Source organism: Protopterus annectens, chromosome 4.part1 (assembly GCF_019279795.1).
Source record: "Protopterus annectens isolate FY-2018-M chromosome 4.part1, PAN1.0, whole genome shotgun sequence".
NCBI lineage: Eukaryota > Metazoa > Chordata > Ceratodontiformes > Protopteridae > Protopterus > Protopterus annectens.
In genome coordinates, this window is record NC_056734.1 from 839,559,670 (window position 1) to 839,582,004 (window position 22,335).

Below are 22,335 nucleotides of genomic sequence, written 5' to 3' on the forward strand. Positions count from 1 at the left end.
CAGTTCATTTAAAACTTTTGGCATGAAGGAAGGATTGGCCTTTAAGGACAGTGTCCTTATGAAAAATAAGGAAGGGAGGTATGGTCATAAGAACCTGTGGTACTTTGAAGACTCATCTGGCAGAGGTAAGAGCTACCAGAAGAACAACTTTCCAAGTACAGAACTTGACAGAGAGAGAGAAACAGGCTGCTAGTTTGAAAGGAGGATGAATGAGTTTTGCAATCACAAAGCTGAGATTCCAAGAAACAGTGATAGCTTTCCTTAGAGGTTTCAGGTGGAGTAAAAAGAATGGTTTTACCTCTAGCCTGGTTAGACACATACAGTCTAGAGGTAGGCAGGCAGTAATGGCTGAAATGTGAGCTTTAATTGATGAGTAAACTGGACCAGATTGCAACAGCTCACACAAATAAGAAAAGGATCATAGAGGTTATAGCTTGAAATGGGTCCTGATGTTTAACGTTGACATCATATAGTAAATCTTTTCCATTTAGTAGGTTTTCTTGCATCCTGGAGAATCTTAAGCACCTCCTCAGAAAATTAGTATATAAAAGGGATCAGAACCCTATCTTCCTAACTGTCAGGCTGAGAGAAGACAGGTTGGGAATGTAGTAATGAGACCTTCTGCTGTGTAAACAAGTCCACTGCACACGGAAGCTTCTTGTGATGGCCCTTGGCTACTTGGAAGAGAAGGGAGACCCAGTGCTGCACTGGCCAATAGACAGTCACCAGTAAAAATCTTTGGGCATTCTTTTTGGACCTTTAAGAAGACATTGGGAAGCAAATGATGTGCATGGAAGGTATATAAAAACCTCCCTCTCCAATGTAAAGACACTGCATCCATTTTCCAAGTTTGAGGACAGTAAGTTCTCGTGCAAAACAGTGGTAGTTGTTGAGGATGGAGGCAAAAAGGTCTATCTCTGGCGCCTCCACTTGTAGATTATGTCCAGGAAAAACTATCTGTTCAGCATTCATTTGTGGGAACCTTCTCTTGGTCTGCTTAGAAAGTCTGTGAGGACCCTGAGGAAGATCCACTGGTACCAGAAATCTACCTGGTCCCAACATTCTCATTCACTGGAAATACAGGATCCTCTACTGCCTTGCCTGAAGAAGGAAATACTGTGATGGATATCACAGATAAAACTAAACCCAAGTCAACCCTTCAAACTGCAGACTCCAAAACAGGAGCTGCACATAGATGCATCAGATATCACAATAGGGAGAATGGACAGGCAACCTGAAAGTTCAGGAGCAATGGCCCACAAATCTAAGATTAGAGCACATTAATCTGAAGGAGAAGAGGGCATTAAATTCAGGCCCTGCAGATTTTCTCTCATTCCTGGAAACCACACCCCTTAAGAGTATTCGCAGATAGCACAATGGTCATTTGGTACATAAGCAAGTTGGGGCCACCCAGATCTTATCAACTGTGCAGACTGACCCTTCTGGCATGGGAGTAAACCTCTCCCACCAAGTAGTTTACATTCCCATACAAGACAATGGATCAGATTCATTGTTGATTTTTTTCATACTGATTGTGAAACCGAGGGCCTGAAGTAGGGACAGGGTGAATTTGAGATGAAGCAAGAGTATCTGCTGAGATAGAGCCTGTATTAGTAGGTCATCCACATAAGGGAACATCTAGATTTCTCGAGTCCTTCAGTTAGCTATTATCGGGATGAGGCACTTTGTGAAGACTCTGGGGCAGTAGAGAGTCCAAAAGGCAAAGCAGAAAACTGAAAGTCTGATGAGCCAATAGAAAACCACAAAATTTTCAATACGCTGAGTGAATAAGAAAGTGGAGATAAGCATACATTAGGTCCAAAGATACCAAGAAGGCTTGTGGAAAGATGAATGGAGCCATAGTTTGTAGGGACAATATCTTGAAAGATGGAACCTGGGCAAAGGTGCCGAGGGAGGAGAGATCCAGAATTGGTCTTCAGTTTCCTACTTTTCTTGGGATGAGGAATGGTCTGGAATAGAACCCTCTTCCCAAACACTGTGACGGCACCGTCTCTATTGTGCCTTGTTCTAGCAGGGTTTGAATGATGGGTTAGAGGAACTGAATCTGATTTTGTGGAGCCAGAGGAATGTCAATAAAATGAGGAACTTCCTTCCATTCTGTAACCCATTTGGATGACTGAAAGCACCTATCTGTCTAAAGTGAAGAGTAGCCAGTTGTTTAGGTATGAAGTGGGCCTTATGGATAAGGGAAGGGATGAACCAAGGGGAAGGGGGTTGAAGGTAGTCAGCTGTACTTGTCTGGGTAAGATCACCCCATCTTGAGTCCTTGTCAGGTTTGTCCTACAATCTTTTCCTAGCCATTTTCTTGGCCTTATGAGAAGGTCTGGAGTCCCTGCAGGTAAAGGAAGAGAGCATTGCAGGGTAAATTTCCTTCTATATCACTGCTGGAATATTCTTTACTATAGAGATCTCCTGTCCAGGGCAGCCTGACATTCAGCCAGTACACCAAAGCTTTATGATTCTGTATGCACCATGCATCACACATATGCTCCCTGCACGTGAAGTAGGGTATAAAAGTGACGTGCAGATGAAATTACCTAGAACTTCTTTGTTGCCAATCCCAATGCCTCCTTTGATATCTGGGTCATACCTCTCAACCTCTTGGAGCAAGAAATTTGGACAAAGCCATAAATAAAAGTGGGACAAAGGCCTACAAATAGGGACAATTTTTAAATATTACAGGTAGTGTGTACTAGGCTAATGGCCCTGGAGCCTTTACAAGCCTAGCCCATAGAAGTGTCCTGGCATCATGCCACCCGACATTAGTTCGGAGTGCCTTTATCAAGTAGAGCCACTGGAGTGATCCTCGAGGTGAACTTTCTATTTCCCATCCACTCATCAAGATTTCTCTTGAAGAGGGCCAGTGATGTGCTCTGCTTGACATGTATGGGGAAGTCTATTCCAGAGCATAGGCAGCCTCTGGGTTATGAACCTGTCCCTCCAGGAAGTTCTGTTGATTGTGGTAATGAGGTTGAGGTCTCTGGAGCATGTGGTGTGGTGGGATTGGGATTTCTTTAGATGTAGCATTTCTAACAGAGCTGGGTCAGACATGGCTTTGTAAGTCAAGCAGAGACTGCCTCTTAGTAGATGATATGAGACAGAGAATAGCTGTTTTGAGTCTGTCCTTGTAGGCCATGTGTTTAAGGCCTGGGACCCTCTTTGTGACGTACTTTTGTGGCCTTTCCAGGTGTTGTATGTGTCTAGGGAGGTACTTGCCAAATGGGGCATTGTACTCGATGATTGGCCTAATGAGGGAAGAGTAGAGGGAGATGATGACCTCTTTCTCCCTGGATGCAAAACCCTTGGTAATGAGATGTTCCACATAGAAGGACTTTCTGACCACAGTGGCAATGTGGTGGTCGAAGGAGAGGTTGCTGTCATCCTGTGTCCCCAGATCTCTTATAACGCCTTCAGTGTTCAGTTGGCTCCAATCAATGTAGTAATTAGTGAGAACTGAGTTTTTTCCAAAGGAGATGATGACGCATTTTTTGGCATTAAGCTTAACGCCATGGTTTCAACACCAGTCATTGGTCTCAAGGCCTTTCTGCAGGATGTCTACATCACTTGGGGAGTTAATAATGGCTCCCAGCTTGCAGTCATCTGCAAACCTGGTCAGCCAGAGTCCCTCCGTGTTGGCCTGGACTTCTGAGAAGTAGATGCCAAACAGGAGAGGACACAGGACCGATCCCTGTGACACTCCACTCATGACTGGTCAGCAGTCTGACTTGGAGTCTGCTACTTTTACACTGTTTTTTCTCACAAACTTAGAAAATTGGTCGAATGACAGGTTTAGCATTAGCATGAATTTTCTGAAGAGAATGAAGTCTGAAACTCAAATGTCTGTCATTATTTTTTTAACTTAAGTCTTTAATGATTTGCCACAAAATTGTCAGAAAACCACAACTTTATGAAAAACAGAACAAAAATATGAGGCAAAAATCGGGACATTCTGCGAAAATCTGTACAGTTGAGAGGTATGACTCTGGGTATGGAAGTAATAAAGATCTGTCTGAAGTCCTTCATAACTTGTTCCTGTAATTGTTTGAAAAGGCTGGCAGCATCCAGACCAAACAAAAGGTAATTGTTTAAGGAAGTCTATGAGTTTAGCCTTAATAGCCTTTGGAAGGGGCTAAGAAGCTAACCATGCAAACCTCCTAATCACAGAACCTGTAGCAGCTGCCCTGGAGGAGGGTTCCACAGCACCACAGCTACATTTAATTTTGTGCTTAGTTGCTTGAGAAGCCTGAGCCACCAAAGGCAAACCCTGTTGTTTACTGGTAGTTTCCTCAGGTGAGAACAAAGTTTTATTTAAACTATTGAGAACAGAGAGTAAGTACGGAGTCATCTGAGTCTGATAATTCAGAAAGGCCAGAGTGGAGGATATTTAAACCTCTTCCCCCTATCTGTCCATTGCTCTGCTGTCTTTGCCTAAATGAAGGGCATTGGCAGAAGGCAGTAACTTAGAGGCCTTGTCTGTTGACATAGAAAGCACAGAGGGGTCTGCCAAACTTTGTTTTGTACAGAAATTTCTAGTTGTCGGGTAACTTGTTAAAGCTGTCAAGCTTTTTAGGTGCTGGTGACTGGGAGACTGGTGCAGTGAAAGTGGATGCAAAAGCATTCACTAAAGCCTCCAGAACAGGAGGTACAGAAGCACATGGTGCCTGCTTTCAAGAGGTTATAGCATCTCTGTTGAACTTCAGAAATCTATTTAGATTCCCATTCAAAATGTTTCATAATATTAACAGTTTCCTCGAAAGAACAGTCAGGAGAGAGGGACAGGAAATCTTCATCATCCGAAGCCACTTGGACTGCTGAGTGGATCTGGGATGAAGAGGCCAAGGAGTGCTCATCAGAGTCTGATTAATCCTCTTCATTTTCAGAAGTGTCTAATTGTCTATTTTGTAAAGTGGATGGCAAAACACACCGGAAAAGACACCAAAAGTGCAAGGTTATAATACCTTCCACACATTTAGACCAGCTACTACACAGACAGAAAGACTAAAGGTGGAGGTGTCTCTATTTACATCAAAAATAAATATAACTCAAGGTTGGTCAAACAGCACAATGCACTTCAGCTGCTCCATGTTCAAATCACCATAGGCAAAATCCAGTATCACTTCCCTGCCAACTATACATCTCCCTCTGTGACCCAGGAAACCATACAATGTATTTAAACTTAGAAACAATAATGATCCAACCCAATACCATAATCATGGGCGACTTTAATTACCCCACTATTAACTGGGAATCCTATATGACACCAAACATACAGGCACAGAGATTTCTGGATTTTGTAAAGACAAACTCCCTGAACCAGACAGTCAATACACCAACCAGGGGTGCAGCCATATGGATCTGGTCCTCACTAATATGGGAGAGTGCTGCACACCCCCTACTATGTCTTCCCTGGAAAGGTCAGACCACAAAATGGTATCCTTTGAATTAAAAAATAAAACCTGGACCCCCAGCTAAACCTGGAATATTCAGGAACTACTCTAAGGCTAACCTCCTGCTATTAAGTGATAACTTGGCAAAAAAAAAGAGTATTAAAAACACTTCTGATGGTACATGTATCTAAGTAAAAATACAAGATAATGTTTCACTTCCTATGGCAACAATATAAAACAAAAATAGCACTTCTTTTTAGTACAATGCACTGTTCAAAGATTCCCCTTCATAATACAATGTATACTACTCAAAGGAAAAAATACGCATGTTCCATTTTTCACCCAGGACTTAAGGGCCTGGTAACATTTACCTCTGTTCATTCATACTTTCAATAACACAGCCCTATCTCTAGTACCACCTACACCAAAACTATAGTTCTGTACAGTATGATCTGGTGGGAGGCGAGTACCATGACAGCTAGGGAACATTGGAGGGAGGGTTGTTACCTTTTTACTCCTACCTTCTGGTCAGGCTATTATCCATACATGCCTCTACATGTACCACTGTAAGGTGCCAACAGAGGCTCTCCAAAGACCATGCAAGTATAGCAGCGCTATACAACATTCTAGCCTTCACCAGGGTGCAGTATTCCTCCAATATAACCCATGTCTTTCATTGGATGAGACAGCTGGCTGTTACCTCGTACCTCCCAAGCAGCCAGCCCTCCAATGATGGGGCATGATAAGGAGTGACTGTTATGACAGCAGGCTGCACTAAATTTGTTTCACCTTAAATTACAGGATCTTTGTGAAGGTAAGCAGAGAAAGAGAAACAGAGAGAAAGAAGACTTTTTATTACCTGTACAAGATGATGTTTACTTCCAAGCTTTTGCTTTGTTCATCAGGTAAACCAAGCCATTCCAGTTTAATTGAAATTCCACATGAACTACAGTCAGCACCTAAAAGCTCAACAGGTCGCTGACAAACAATAAAATTATCCTGGTCACTGTGGACAACAGATTTGGATAAAGCTTGCTTCTGTCTACCTTTAAAGGGAAAAATAAAAACAATATTAACACATCTCCATATAAAAACGATACCCAAGTGCTCCTGGTTCTACTCCAACCCAGGACACTTTGACATGCATAAGCAATGCTAGAGTAAGTTGACAGCAAGTACTAACTTCCTTTGCTTCCATCAGGTCATCTGTTTTACTCTGGAGGATATAATATCTAAAATTAATAATTCAAATTCAGTTCAATGTAAGAAGTATCAAAATATGTATAAGTGTCTGTGCTTTATATACAACACTGCAATAGTAACCTCAGTCAATTTGTTTACCTAGATTACTCTAAACTGTAAATGTTTCTGCTTTGTTAAGACACTAATATTACACTGTACTACACACAATATATAACAATTGCTTTTGAAGATTATTTACTGGGCCATACCTGAGAAAGAGACAGCCTTTTCTAACTTATCTAACAAGTTATCACATTTAAGTTGTAGCAAACACTCACCCCCCATCATCACCTATTAAGCACAGGAGGCTATGTTCACTGGTACTATAATAAACATGGAGTCCTTGATACTAGCATCCCAGACTTATGACAACAGACCGAAAAACAAGTTGCACTATTCGCAAAGATTATCACTTTCCTTCTAAAATAACTTTCAATGACTAAAGATGTAAAGTGTACCAGGAACACAACAATATGGACATATCTTAATTCAGGGACTGTCACAGAAGTAGATGGCATGGGAAGATGAACACAGAAGAGGAACAAAGTGTGAGATGGTAAATGGCAGGTTTGCCTTACTATGCAATTCAGGATTCTGGGGAAGAATATGGGAAACTGCAAACAATGATGCTGAGGAAAATGTTGGGACAGTGCTGGCATCACAGAAATCATGGATCAGTAACAAGAGGTGACAGTACATGGAGGTGTCTGTGTACAGACTGCACAGGAATGACACAGCAGGGAAGAGACGGAGGTGCATTAACAATCTTCAGAAACCTGAGAGTCAAATGTGAAGAAAAAAACACCAACCCATGAAAAGGACAGGCTCACTATTTATTTATTTTTTAATATCTTTATTACATTATCGTTTGTGACATAAGAAAACATACATTTATATAAAAATAATCAAATTATATTAACAACCTCACATTTATAAACATTATACATTACATATATTGTTATGTATCATTTATTCTGAGCAACATTACATAGCTCATTCAATTTCTGCCTTCTCTTAGATCTCATTCCTCCTCCAAAACACTTTTTTGCATGTATTGTTCCCACAATACCCATTTTTTTCTATGTAATTTACTCCTATCCTTTTCTAAAGATCCCACTTCCTGTTCTTTTACTTCTGTTACAATATTCACTACTTCAAGTATAGTTGGTTTAGAGTTTGATTTCCATTTTGGTAATTGCTTTTTTGGCACCACCAAAATTAAACTTAACAAGGCCGTACTATGTTTAGGCAATTCAGGGCATGTGTCCAAAAAAAATAAATAATTTCCTTAATTACACTCATTTGCTTCCTCGGTGTGCTTGTGCAGTGTTCCTGATAGATTAATCTGTATGGAATTTTTAAGGTATGCCAACTTACTACATGTATCCTTCTACCTAACCTTATTATTGTATCAGGAAATGGAAATGCTTTCATTGTCCAACTCATAAAATCCCAGCTTACTCTGTCAAATGCTTTCTCTGCATCAAGACCCACCAATAACATAAGTATTTTCTCACATTCTGCTTCCCTCTGGATCATCACTGTTCTATTAATGTTGTCAAATGTTTGCCTCCACTCAACAAAACCACATTTTATTTATTTACTTATTTATTTTATTTCATATTTGTTTACCGGAAAAGTCTGACTGGACGAAAGTCCATTTTCAGCGGAGGTCCAGGGAGAAAAGCTCCACAAGATACATTTAGGTAAACATCAATTGTGTATACACATTAATACAGCCAATGTAAAGTATAACAAAATACAGCAGAAATCATTAGCATTAAAAAAATACATGCTAGACAAACAATTTAACAGTTTTACATGAAGCAGAAGGTAGCAACAGTGAGTACAATGCAATAGCTTTTTACAAAAAATGCAGACTTGAGAACCTTGATCTATAGCTAGTGTAGTTGACAGTAATGCCTCCTTAGTTTAGTATTTGCATTGTTGTGAGTACTAGGAAATGTATTGTCCTACAGGACAGCTTAACCTGGGGTATTGTTTGTGCATAACCATGTACTGACTAAGTGTGTTTTTAGCAGTTTTTTGAACTGGGGTATGCTTGTAGTTGATGTTACTGTGGTAGGCTTTCAGATTTTGGCAATATTGTTGGAAAAGAGTGAGTTACCTGCACTATTACTGACTTTTGTTACATTTACCAGGGATTTATTGCTAGAGCAAAGTAGTCTGTTGCTTGAGTATGGCTGAAGCAGATTTTGCAGGGCTGTTTTTTTTTTCTAGCTTGTTGATGAGTTTATGAGCCATATTTAGTTGGTTATATAGTACTAGTTGTGGGAATTCTAACCAGTTAAGCTGTTTGAGAGCTAACAATGATGAGACCTGTATGGGGATTCTGGTGCAAATTTGGCTATTTTGTTATAACAGGAGACTAGTTTATCTGAATCGCTTTTTTTCAAGTTAGTGAGGATTAGGCAAGCATAAAGGACAGTTGAGATAAGATGTGATTGGGCAATAGTTACTTTAGTACTTTTTGTAACAAACTGTTTATTTCTATATAATGTTCCCAGCTTTTTCTGCACTTTTTGGACGGTTTGTGAAATATGTGTCACAAATCTCATACCTGTATCTATCTCGCTTGACTCCTAGTAATTTAGTGTGGGTAGCTGAAGAGATGACAGTGTTCCTCTTAACTTAGCCCTACAGAGACAGCGGACATAAAAACAGATAGGAACATGAGCAAGACCAGTGCTGAGAAACTGAGCTCCTGCATGAATGAATGGTAGTACAAAGAGAGTTGTGGTGAGAGGAACAATGCCAGGAAAAAGAAAAGTGACAAGTGGAGTAATGCAGGAGTCAGTCTTAGATGCAGTGCAATTCGGTGCACTTGTTTTAGACACATTGGGGGAACAGAAATTAGCATAAACATCTTCACTGATGACCATAAAGATAGATGCAGCAGAGAGAGATGGGGATTAATCGAAGGAAGACTCTAGAAGAGCTGACCTGGACAACATAAATGTGCTAAATGAAGTACAGTACAGACAATACAGAGGACTGCACCTTGACCAAAACAACTCAGTATGAAGTATCAATGGGATGGGAGGTTAGAACGGATGTTAACAGAACAAGAAAGCAAACCCAGAGTATTAATCACATCTACCAGTCACCAGAAGAATGACAAGGCAGTTGCAGCAGCTAAAGGAATTTTAGGGTGTATCCTCTGGGGACAGACTCCAGAAGCAAAAAGTTATACATTTTCTCTATTAGGCTTTGGTAAGGCTACACTTCGAATACTGTGTATAGTTTTAGAGGTCAAGCAAGGGAATGCATATCAGTATGCCAGAAGGAGTCTAGACAGAAAGCTTTGTCGGATGCAGGAAAAAGATATAACTAGAGACAAAAGAAGCTGAAGCTCTTCTCACAAAAGGCCAAAACAGAAAGGGGGAGAGTACATCCTGAACAGGAACAGTGGGGAGAAAAGTGAGTGCAAGCAAACTACTTCCTTGATCTCCAAATTTACTTATTCACAGAAAAGGTCGCAGACGTGTAAAATGGACTAGTGGAACAGGTAAGACAGAATCCACAAATGCATTCAAGAAGGTAAGGGATAAGTGGAGAAAAGGAAATGAGAAAGATAAGGATAGAGAACAGACAGAATTTAACATATACTTAAAGAGTAGATTACATACATTTATTTTCTCCCTCCGTCATCAAGCAAATGTAACAAAAGTGGACCTGGTGTATAAAAAACTAAAACCAGATAATCTTATGAGTGAAAACAAGGAAGCATGAAAGGTGTCACTCTGATTAATTACCATTTCCCTTACCATTACTGCCACAACAGTACTCCGAAATCAGCCACCTCACCGCACAACAAAGTCTAACCACAGAATAGCTACAAAGGGACAGTTCTGACTTTTGGGGAAGCAGAACGGGAAATGCAGAAGAGCTCTACAGAGGATAACAACACTGAGTACAAGATGAGGCAATGGAGAAGCACAAGAATGCTCTAGCGGGGAGACAATAGTGGAAAAAGGACAGCAGACATGAGAGAAAACAGAAGAATAAGCTGAAGAGCTCTATAGAGTGTCACAATGTTAGAAAGATTACAAAGCAAGGGATGTGAACAACAGCAACACAGTTGTTATTAATGCTTGGAGGCTGATGTACAAAGAAGCAGAACATCTCTACATTAAGTAACAATGCTTGAAGAAGGAGGGAGCACAGGAGAAGCACAAGCATGCTGCAGCAGGTAACAAAGCTGGGAGAAGCATGTAACACAACAGTGCACAAGAGATTTACAGTGAGTAATGATGGTGCAAGGAGGAGGGAACACTGGAGAACAACAAGCCTACAATGGATAACAATGTCAGAAGTAGGAGGAACACTGTTGAAGTATAAGCCTATAGTGGGTAACAATACTGCGAAAGGGGGGATACTGGAGAAGAACAAGGCTACAGTGGGTAACAAAATTAAATAGGGTGGGGAACACATTGGAAAAGAAAAATCCTACAGTGGGTAACAATGCTAGAAGGAAAGGAAAGGGGAAACTGGAGAAGAACAAGCCTATGAGGGGTAACAATGCTAGAAGGAAGAAGGAGCATCAGAGGAAAATCGAGATTACAATGGGTAACAATGCTTGGGGGAACACCATAAAAGGACAAGCTTACAATGTGTAACAATGCTAGAAGGAGGGGGGTACTGGAGAAGTACAAGCCTAGGCTAGAAAGAGGGAGGCACTGGAGAAGAACAAGCCTAAAGTGTGTAAGAGTGTTACAAGGAGGGGACAGTGGAGAAGAACAAGCCTACAGTGGATAACAGTAGTAGAAGGGGGGACGATGGAGATGAACAGGCCCACAATAGATAACAATTCTAAGCCGGGGGTCACTGGAGACGAACAAGCCCACAATGGGTAACAATGCTAGAAGGTGGAGGACACTGGAGATGAACCAGCCTACAGTGGATAACAATGCTAAAAGGAGTTGGGAACTCTGGAGAAGAACATGCATATGCCACATGGAGGGGGTTTCTAGAGAAGAACAAGCCTACAGTGGGTAATAATGCCAGGAGGGGGGGACACTGGAGATGAACAAGCTCAGAATGGGTAACAATGCTAGAAGGAGGGGGAACACAGGAGAGAACAAGCCTACACTAGAAGAAGGGGGACATTGGAGATAAAGAAGCCTACAGTGGGTGACAATGCTGGGGGGGGACACTTGAGAAGATCAAGCCCACAATGGCTAACAATGCTAGAAGGGAGGAGCACTCGAGAAGAACAAACCTATGCTGGGGGGCGACACTGGAGAACAACAAGCCTACAATGGGTAAAATATTAGGAAGAGGGGGATAATCATGAAAAACAAGCCTACAGTGGGTGAAAATGCTAGAAGGAAGAGATACACTGGAGAAGAATAAGCCTATTCTAGAAGGGGGGGAACACTGGAGATGAACAATCCTACAGTGAGTAACAATACTAGGATGATGGCACAAAACAGGAAAAGCACAACAGCTCTGCGTTTGGTAACAATGCCTGCAGAAGGACAACGCAGAATATTTGCTTAACAGCAGTCACTTAATTAAAGCAAAGACTGACACTAGCAGCAAACTTCAGCTGCCAAAACACCTCCTTGTTCTCTACAACCCCCAACACTTTTTCGCCCAATATACAACTTCTCTAAAACAAACCAAAAAATATACTTGTCTTGAAATTATCACATCTTATAGAATGAGTAATCCAAGGCATGAACTGTCATCCTTCTGACAGAAGGCCAACAATTTATTTGCAGAGGACATTTCTCCAAATAATCAATCCATCTGTATGTGAATTATAATGGTGATTAGTATAAAGCCAGTGTTAAATATCAGGAGACTGAAATAATGAACAGTTCTTTAATATATATATAATATGGGTTGATTTGTTGATAAATTCTTTTAGTGCATTTAAATATCCTTTTTTATCTCTAAAAGTTCGTATAAATTAGGTATTTACAATATATTATTCTGATCGGTTGTTTTAATGGTGAGGTTGTCATTTAAGTGAATGAATTCAAAGGTATTACTGTAGAAGCCCAGCTTATGTGAATGACAGAAGCCCTTACCTTTTTATGTGAATAAAATGCGTGGTCCATACTCATCTCCAGTGTTAATTTTAAATTTTCCATATATAGTATCCTGAGGTATATTGGGACAGTTCTGCTTTTATATACACACACACATATATATATATATATATATATATATATATATATATATATATATATATATATTACACACATATATATATATATATATATATATATATGTATATATATATATATATATATACATATATATATATATATATATATATATATATATATATATATATGCTTATAAACATATGTATACACACACACACACATATATATATATATATATATATATATATATATATATATATATATATATATATACACACACACACACACACACACACACACACACACACATATACATACATGTATATACATACACACGTGTGCGTGCTATCTTACATAGAAGATTAAGATCAGATGTGCAAACATAACCAGTTTATTATGTGTTCCAGAGATGGATATGAAGAATTTTGCTCTCCAGGTGATTCATGGCATCATGTCAACAGCACATAACAAAGGATTATGATCAGAGATCCGATAATAACGTTTTGTAGTACTTGGAGCTTTATCTGCACCATGTACTACAAGTTACTAAATAAAAAAAAAAAGGCAGCAAGTGTTTTGCGGCTTAGTGAGCAGTGTCAGGAAGCACTTTGTCTTATGTTAAGGAAAGTCAGGGACAGATTACTGGTACAGACCGCAGACAGAAAGAAATATGTTTTGAATTCTGCCACTGTCATTTGCTAGTCAGCACTGGTCCATTTAAAAAAAACCTCAAGTCATGTTAAAATTCTGCTTAGTCAGCTGTGTTGTATAAAGCCATAAATGCAATCCATGTGACCTGAAATCATCTACTAACCAGGTACTTTCAAAAGCCAACAAGAGATGATGTGAATGAGTGACCAGTGCCAGTTTGTCCATCCTGAGGAAAGGGAGGCAGTATAGTGTGCTGCAATATTAACACTTACTACAGAGGCAACCCCCTGGCACTCCCCTAACTTACATAAGCTAACTGCAGGATCACAGCGCAGTCAGTGGGAAAAGGAACAACTCCCCAAAACATCTTATACAGGCTAGATGTCAAACATCTGGCCTAAAGTGATGTTAATTTGACTAATTCTTTTTAAGCAGTTAGAACCCAATCAACTAGTTGTCAATCACGCTTTAGAAAAGACCCCTCAGAGTACTATAATACTCCCCAGTCTCCAAACAGCTACGGCCTTCTTGATCCTTTTCACTGCCTAATGCATTGTCCCTTCTTGCAGGTCATTAATTACCATACTGGCCACTATATGTGGGTAACCTTTTCCTTTTGTTAACAAGTTCTTCACTGTTAGGATCCTCTTAATAAGGATTAGGCCTGGAACCATGTCCGCATTCACCAGATTTCACCTTTCCCCATCACTCCACCTGTTGCCCCTAGTGATCAATTTTCCCATCATTAGCACCATTTGCTCCTTTTAGGCTGTTCTCCCTATCAGCCATTTCCTGTGTTCTATCTCCTTAGCTCTAACTTCCTACACTACTTCTTTTTCTGATAACCTGTTCCCACCAGCTGTCTCTTCTAGCAGTATCCTCCCCATTTTCTCAGAAGCAGGTTCCAATTGACAATGCATCCCTTGGCTGTTTTTCCCATCTTCTACCTTCTCCACGCTCTTTGTTATCTGCTTTAACCCTATCTCTGGCCATGCATGTCTCTACTGTCCTCCTGTCTGATGTTCACCTGACAGCCATTCTCTGGCCATATCTTCCCATGTCCTACCACCCCTTTCACTGTCCTCCCTGGTGCCTCATCCCATCTTAATACAGCTGTCAACAGTCGACCACCAGCACTCCTGAAGACTATAGTAAGTTCTCTCTCTCTCTCTCTCTTTTATTCAGTTATTACAATTAAAGAGCCACCAAAGGAGGATGCATTCCATCCTCTGAAAAGAAAAGCTCTTATTCTGGCCCTCCATAGCAGCAAGCTTTCTGTCACACTTTAAAGCTGCTATTCTATCAGCTTACAGTTCCCACTTTCAAAAGCATTAATACGTACAACAGCGCTTTCGGTACTAAACTCACCCCAATATCATTCCAGCTCTCAACATAGCTTCAGGCTTTTCCCTGGCTCTGACACTGCCCTCTTCATTGTGGTGTAATATGTAAATTTCCAGTAAGACAATGACAATTATGGTGCTGCAACTGTCTTTTCCTGGATCTCTCCAAAGCCTCTAATACTGTCATTCTGAGCATTTAGATATGAGAAGTTCTCTCAGTTTCAACCACAGTGTCACCAAATGGTTTTCAGATCACCATGCCAATCAAACTCAGGCTGTAAAATTAACTGAGAGACGTCTCCTTTTCTTCCTATTAACACTGCCATGCCTCAAGGATCAGAGGATCAATGTTTGGACAACTTCTCTTCACTGTCTCTTTGAATGACATGGCCAATTATGATGGAAGCACTAAGCTAACTCACTACAATTTTTCTTTATGATTACTTACTTCATAACGAATATTGTAAATGTCAAGCTGCTGACTTGCTTCCTTGTTTTTGAAAAAGTTGACTCAGCTCATCAGGCCTTCACTTAATACTTCCAAAATAAAATCTGTGTTATTTATATCTACACCAAGCACTAAATTTCAAAATTCTAATGCCAGAACAACTCACAGCACACACACCATAATTTCAGTTAATTAGAAAATTATTCTTACTTCTTCAGATTCAACCCATGCTGAAGAGGTAACATCTACAAAGTTGCTTGGCTGCTTCACTGATAACCAAATAAAATTTGACCTGCATATGAAAAGTGTCATTAGTTAAGACTGACCAAAATCTTGTCATGCTACATAAGGTCAACACTTTTCCTCACCAATGGTGCCTGGCTTGCCACAGTAAATTCATTTGTGCTATTTTCTCCCTCTTACATTCAGTTCACCTACTCACTGGATTGTCTACTCAACTTAAACAAAAACTAGAACATGCTTACCACAGAATACCTAGATTTGTTGGTGGCCACTATGCTAGGACCCACCAGTGTCAGTCACTGAGAAACATTTAATGACTGCAGTTCAGTCTCTCTATAAATATTTATGTTTTGTCCACATACTGTTATACTCTCTTTCATTATCTGCAACTATCAACTGGTAACTTTCCCTCATGAAATTCAGGCATCTGTAGGCATGCAATTCGATATTACAAATACAAAACAGATTTCATTCTTCATGGTTCTCTTTCGCTACTGGCAAATTCTAGAATAAATCTCCCTACAAACTTAGGAATATCTCAAGAAAGAATGCCTTCAAATCCTCTCTAAAAAATATCTGCAATATAAACTGGTCCAGCATTTGTGGCATTACCAAGATTATGTAACCTTCCCAAATATGTTCAGTCTTCCACAATCTATATTTCCATTCTTTGCTCTGTACTTAATCTATATCATTATTTTCAGCACGCTCCAGTAAATTGGCCTCCCTATAATTTATGTGCATTTGAGATAAGTGTGGAGCATGAGCTATTTATTAGTTATCATCTCACTCTCACTGTACAATCTGTAAATATTCCATATGTGAGGAATGTAAAATGTGCAATACAGTCTCATCTGGTTACCTTATTGACTACATTTGAATTACAGTTAAGAGCTATTTCTGCATCAGTTCACTTAATCATTTCTCTTAAGTATTTGCAAGACTTACTAACTTCTTATTTACTGTTTGCCTTATAAAGGGTATTTCAAGTATATTTTGTATGAATTATTTCTCCCTCAGACTCCACAAAAAATAGGACTTTCCAGTTGGGCAATCAACGTTAATAAATGTATGAAATAAGTAAGATAAGAATACATAAACAACTGGTATCTTTGTTTAAACAGAATTGAATTTTATCAAGAAATAATTCCACAGCAGACAAAACACATTGTCGATGGTATCACAACCCCCTACTTAAACCCAGAGTAGTAACTAAGGAGCCTCAATCCTCGCCACTGGCTATGGTAAGGGAGTGTCACTGAAAGCAGGGAAAGAACATACAATTTCACCTAAGGGTACACTGGGAACAGGCTCCAAACTTGGAACTGAACTATTTGATTCAATCCAGATCCGCAAGTGAGTCTTAACACTACCCACTGCAGAGCACTGCATCCCTGTTCTAGGTATTTGACATACTCACTCTTAAATATTTGATAATCACAAATACAAACACTCTTGGGAAAGACTGGCACAGATTTACTTGCTATGTCCTCTTTCCCAAATTACACAGTAATGATGCCACCAACCAAAATACTGCAATAGCTTTCAAAAGAGGTGTTCAATTAAATTGGGTAAAATAGATATTGATATATAAGGCAGCATGCAATCCAAGCAGTAAGGCTTTCTGGAGTGGCCCTGGTGTTATTGCAATAAGCATAAATACTCTCAAATTACTAAAAGTACTTTCTAAATAGCCAACCACAATAGAAGGTATTAAAATATTCAATAAATAAAAATGATTTAAAACATATACACAATGAATAACTGATTTCAATAAACCACAGAGTTTCACACACAGGAATTAAGAAAATAACACTGTAGGATAGTGTTCACACTGATTGAAGAAAAACTCTAACTAGCTACCTGTAGATCACTAACGGTCTAAAGAGTAACTGTCCCTGTCTAATCTAATTAAGTCAGAAAGGCAAGATGATACTCTTACTTCAGCAAGCAAAAGAAGAATATACGTCCACTCTTCAGGCTGTTATCCAGTCCTCGGCAACTGGAGTAGCAAATCCTATTACTTCTGCTGAACAGTTCTGAAAAACCCTAAGTGATAAATACTGGTCTGGAAAACAACCACTGACTACTACAACAAATGATGCAACTCAGCTCAACTGCAACAACTGCAACTTAACTTCACTCAACACAACTGACTCAGAACTTGCTTTCTAAAGCAGAATCTTTTAAAAGTCACAGAAAGCTGTTATGAAAATTCTACTCTCTCATTTCAGACTTTTGAAAAGTAAACAAAAACAGCTGCTGTGGAGATTCCATTCCTTTCAGCTGTGGCACACAATGACATCACTCTAGGTCAGCTGACTGGCACAACCTGCATTCAGAATTGTTTTTAAAAGACATGCACATTTGGTCAGCCAGAAGAACACTGTTTGATTCAAACATTTTACACAAATCAAAGAAACAATCAAAAAACACAAATGTATTTACAAAATTATAGATAGTCATGCGGGCATTTATAACACATGGTAATTTATAATTATTTACAAGTATTTACAAAATTGCACCTAGACATGCAAGCAAAGATAACAATATCTGATAGCCTTACAGATGGCACCAAAACAACTGTAAAAACAACATTTTTCCAGGAAGGCGACTCCTCCCATGTCCCACACCGCAACATCCCCAAGTAAACCATCTCCAAGATTTCACAACTTTGGGGGAAAAGGAGAACCTTCTTTACCCCAACTGTTCCACAATCTTGAAGAAAGCTGGAAACAGAAAAATATTAAACAATTCTGACTTCATCAAAACACTATTTAACATGCTGCAGGGCTTCCAACAATGAACATACTGCAAATGGTTTACAACATCCATAAAACAAATAAAGTACATGGTAGTCCTGCTCTACTTAATTCTATTCAGGCTTAAGCAATGTATCCCACCTCTGATCAAACATCCACTACATGTCAGGCAGAGTAGCACCCTTCAAGGTAAACCCAGATAACTAGATGGAAAGCTTTAAACTCTCTCCCAGTCTATCTTGTGTTGTTCTCTTTGAGTATGGTGGAAACTCCTGAATATGATATACTTACTAGACTTGCAATGGCCTCTCAACTGACTGCCTAGTACTTAACTATGAATCTATAAATCTGTACGGATGCTACTAGTTATGGCTTTTATTATCAAATACCCTCACAAAGATGCAGGAGATTTAATTCCTGCATAACTATTAATAGAAGTGCAGAATTCAGGCAGGGGGTTTAAGTCTGCATCTGGTACAAATAAAGTGAAAAAAGCGCAGTGTAAAGATTTTAAAGAACCTCTGCTGTGACCAATAAGGTACATTTTAAATCTACATAAGGGCTAGATAATATGTTCACACACTTATGTGCTTTCAAATAAAGATACCATGGAGAAAGTGAAAAATGAGCTGAAAAAAGAATGGATGGAAATAAACTGCAGCTATACCTACATGTGCTTGATGAGCTAAAGGACCCATTGCGGTGGCTATGCACAATGTAAAAAAGAAAAAAGGAGTGCACATAAGTGGATGAGAAAGAAAGAAAGAGAGAGAATGCTGCACTACCCAGGCTTTGGTCCCCAACCAGCTATCCAGCCTGTTTGAAACATGACAGAATCATCCTAATACTTGAAACATGACAGAATCATCCTAATACCTGTTAACCTTTTGCACCATTACAAATTATGTGAAGATATATATATAAACATGTTCAAAAAAATCCCACCACTCCTTAAGAATATAAACACTTCTGGTGTTTCTCCATACTTCTGCTACAACCTTTGCATAAGTGTGACTCTGGAAGAATATCCTCATGGTCTGTACAAAAACAGAGTCATTATATGGACTACTCTGGACACAATCTCTATAATGTCTGTATAGGGGAAAGTTACTAAAAACTTTTGTTTTCACTGTGTGTCTCTGTACTGCAGAGAAATTAAGCCCCAATTGTGAGCGAGATGACCTGGAATCAGCCAGTAACCTGGATGCTAAGTGACTGTCTGATGACAGCTTATCCAACATGGGGGTAGAGGCAGACTGGTACACTGCAATGCTATACTTGACAACAGAAAAAAGGGGCTCCTTTACTAAGGGTCACTAGCAACAACATAGTAAGACTTTTGTCCAAAGAATCTGCAAAAAGATATAACTTTAACAATAAGAAAGGTCACTCATCCATAATACAAACTGCCATGGATGAGTGGGAGCAATATATACATATACACACACACACACACACACACACACACACACACACACACACACACACACACACACACACACACACACACACACACACACTTACAAGCACTAATAAGGCATCTGGGCTATCATGCCAAGTCACAGAAGTTTGGGGAAATTGCATGGTTTAACCAGGAATCAGTTTATGGTATGTAACTAAGAGATCTCCACATCCTGATAAAACAAGGGTTTTACTTCCAGATCTTTCACAATAACTCTCCTTGGCAAGGTACGTACAGATAAGAAACAGAAATGCTGCAAGATCCTTAAATTAACCTCATGTCTCTGACTGGTGCCAGTCATCAAGCTGAACTACTAACTAACAGACCATCAACTCCAGGAAAGGATAGCTGTTCAAGTGTGAAACTTCCCCATCACAACCAGTCTGTGTTCCATGAGCACATCTCCAGCAGACTATGACAAGAGTCTCCCAATGCCTCGGCATGTTACATGAGAGTCTTTTGTCTCCAATACCTCAGCATATGAAGTCGGTAACCAATGTCTCAGCATCTCCACCAGCAGACAGGCTTTAATAATGCACTCATTTTGCAAGCGTAACCAAATCTGAACTATAAAACAAATCTTGAGAAACATCAATTACATTTTTCATTAAAAAAAGCATCCACAGCATTCCTCATCTTGCATATTGCTTAGTCTACTAGACCATACATTTCTATGCTTGGGAAACTCAACTCCAGCTTCACTAAGCTTATGCGCTGTGGAACTCTAAACTTACTGGATTTATTATATAAAATGTCAGTACCATGTACTCTGATGGGATAACACACATAAAATCAAACATACCCTACTAACTGCTGATGTAAAAGGATATGCAAGAAAGTTATTGCTTATAAAAAGACACACTAGTTTTATTACATTCTGTATCCATACAAAAGCAAATCTTCAGAGAATAACTGGCAGTATTAAAATGGCTCAGAAGTTTATAGGAAAGTACAGCTCACAAGATACTACCACTTTTATATCTAATAAGCACTCTTAAGACATTTTACCCAGACAGAAAATAATACTTCTTAATCCTACCACTTCTCTGTGTGGCAAGTTTTGATTCAGCAGTCAAAATCTTCTCTGTTCCCTTTGATTCTTGATTAACTGGATCCAGCTTTAGTATAAAAGCCTCCAAGTCTGTTATTACCCCGATATAACCAGCACAAAAAGCAACCTGAAGGGGAGTCACATTTGTCAAGTGCAACATCAAAGAGCACTCAAAATCCAGCCGTGGTAATTCCCCATGTTCACTCTGTTGCTTCAGACAAAAAATTACCAGGCTATTTCTGCAACCAACAAGAAGATCTCCCTCAACTGGGCAGCATGAGATACAAGTCGGGGGTTCAGAGACTGGCATTTCCACAATTTCCATCTGCTCTTTCTGCGTAATTTGTGTCATATGCCCTACCATCCGAACACCAACGGGTGACATTTCCATTACATGAAATTTCCAATTCATGTAAGCTCTCAAAGATGTGACTGCATTTTTCTCTTCAATAGTAACAAGATAATCACCTGAGGAAAACAGAAAAGAATAATAAAACGTTATTTTCCTGTTACTTACTCATATCATGTTGCCTTTTACTGTAGCATTTCAATATCATTTTATACATTTGGGTCTCTTATTGCACCATCAACTCAGTGATCTCAGGTTTGAACTTTACTGTGTAAAACATTCTAAATCATGTATGCACTGTGCACATTTCCTAATCTATTTTTACATACAAAGTTTAAGCATGTTTACAAACACTGTGGATTTGTCATATGACTAGTATAAGTAACACTATGCAGTCACTTTCTCTGGTATTGTATTCTAAACTTGACACTTCTATATGTCGTACTGTTTTGTATTACTTATTTTCCTGAGACACACTGATCAATAAATCAAGAAAATAATTACAGCAGTACTGTTGACTTCAGGTGAAAATACAAAAAATAAAAAAATATTCCCTTAAAAGAGCAATACTTAAAAGATCCATGTAAAATTTTGCATTAAGTGGGGAAAGCTGATTTGTTCACAGATTCTATGAATTTACAATACTATTGCACCACAGCTGATCAAGAATAAAACTGATTTATTATTATTTTTTGTTGCTGTAGCTGTTTATGTAATGACATAGGATAGTCCAAGAGACTCTCAGCCATGACCCAGGCCCAAATACATACCAAACTACATAATGAGGAAACAGCTTGTAAAAGAACTATATTTGTTTCAGAGATTAAAATAAAAAAACAAAACAAATGATAACACACCTCAGTCTAGATGATTTGTTTTGTGACAGACATTTTTTAACACAGCTATAACAACCATCACAAGCAAAGATAAACTATTGGAAAGATTTCAGTCAATCTACGCTGAAGCAATACAGTGAGATTCACATGGCAGTTCATGCTGATGTGGTCACTTTTTAAAGGTTTGCACAAAAGCATAAGTGACAATGAATTATTAACTGGACACAAACCATGACACTAGTGCTTCCCATGTCTCCCTCATTTCCCTGAAAACAGCAAGTATTTCTGAAGTAGATGAGCAATGATGCCTGTACCGTGAAAAATAATGTCATCGGCAGCAAAAGTACACTTGTATTTTCACTTCCAAGCCTGCTGGTCATCTTCAAAGACTACTAGTGCC

General features: G+C 39.2%; 1 protein-coding gene across 1 annotated transcript in view; it reads right to left on the reverse strand.

Annotated features, from left to right (window-relative positions):
• The window catches only part of HPS3 (HPS3 biogenesis of lysosomal organelles complex 2 subunit 1), a 603,825-nt gene that overhangs the window by 559,460 nt on the left and 22,030 nt on the right, over positions 1 to 22,335 (reverse strand). The window contains exons 2-3 of the mRNA XM_044070618.1: positions 20,739 to 21,218; positions 6,268 to 6,454 (exon numbers count right to left, since the gene is read on the reverse strand). Coding sequence (XP_043926553.1) covers positions 6,268 to 6,454; positions 20,739 to 21,218 — 667 coding nt within the window. The remainder of the gene's footprint in view (positions 1 to 6,267; positions 6,455 to 20,738; positions 21,219 to 22,335) is intronic.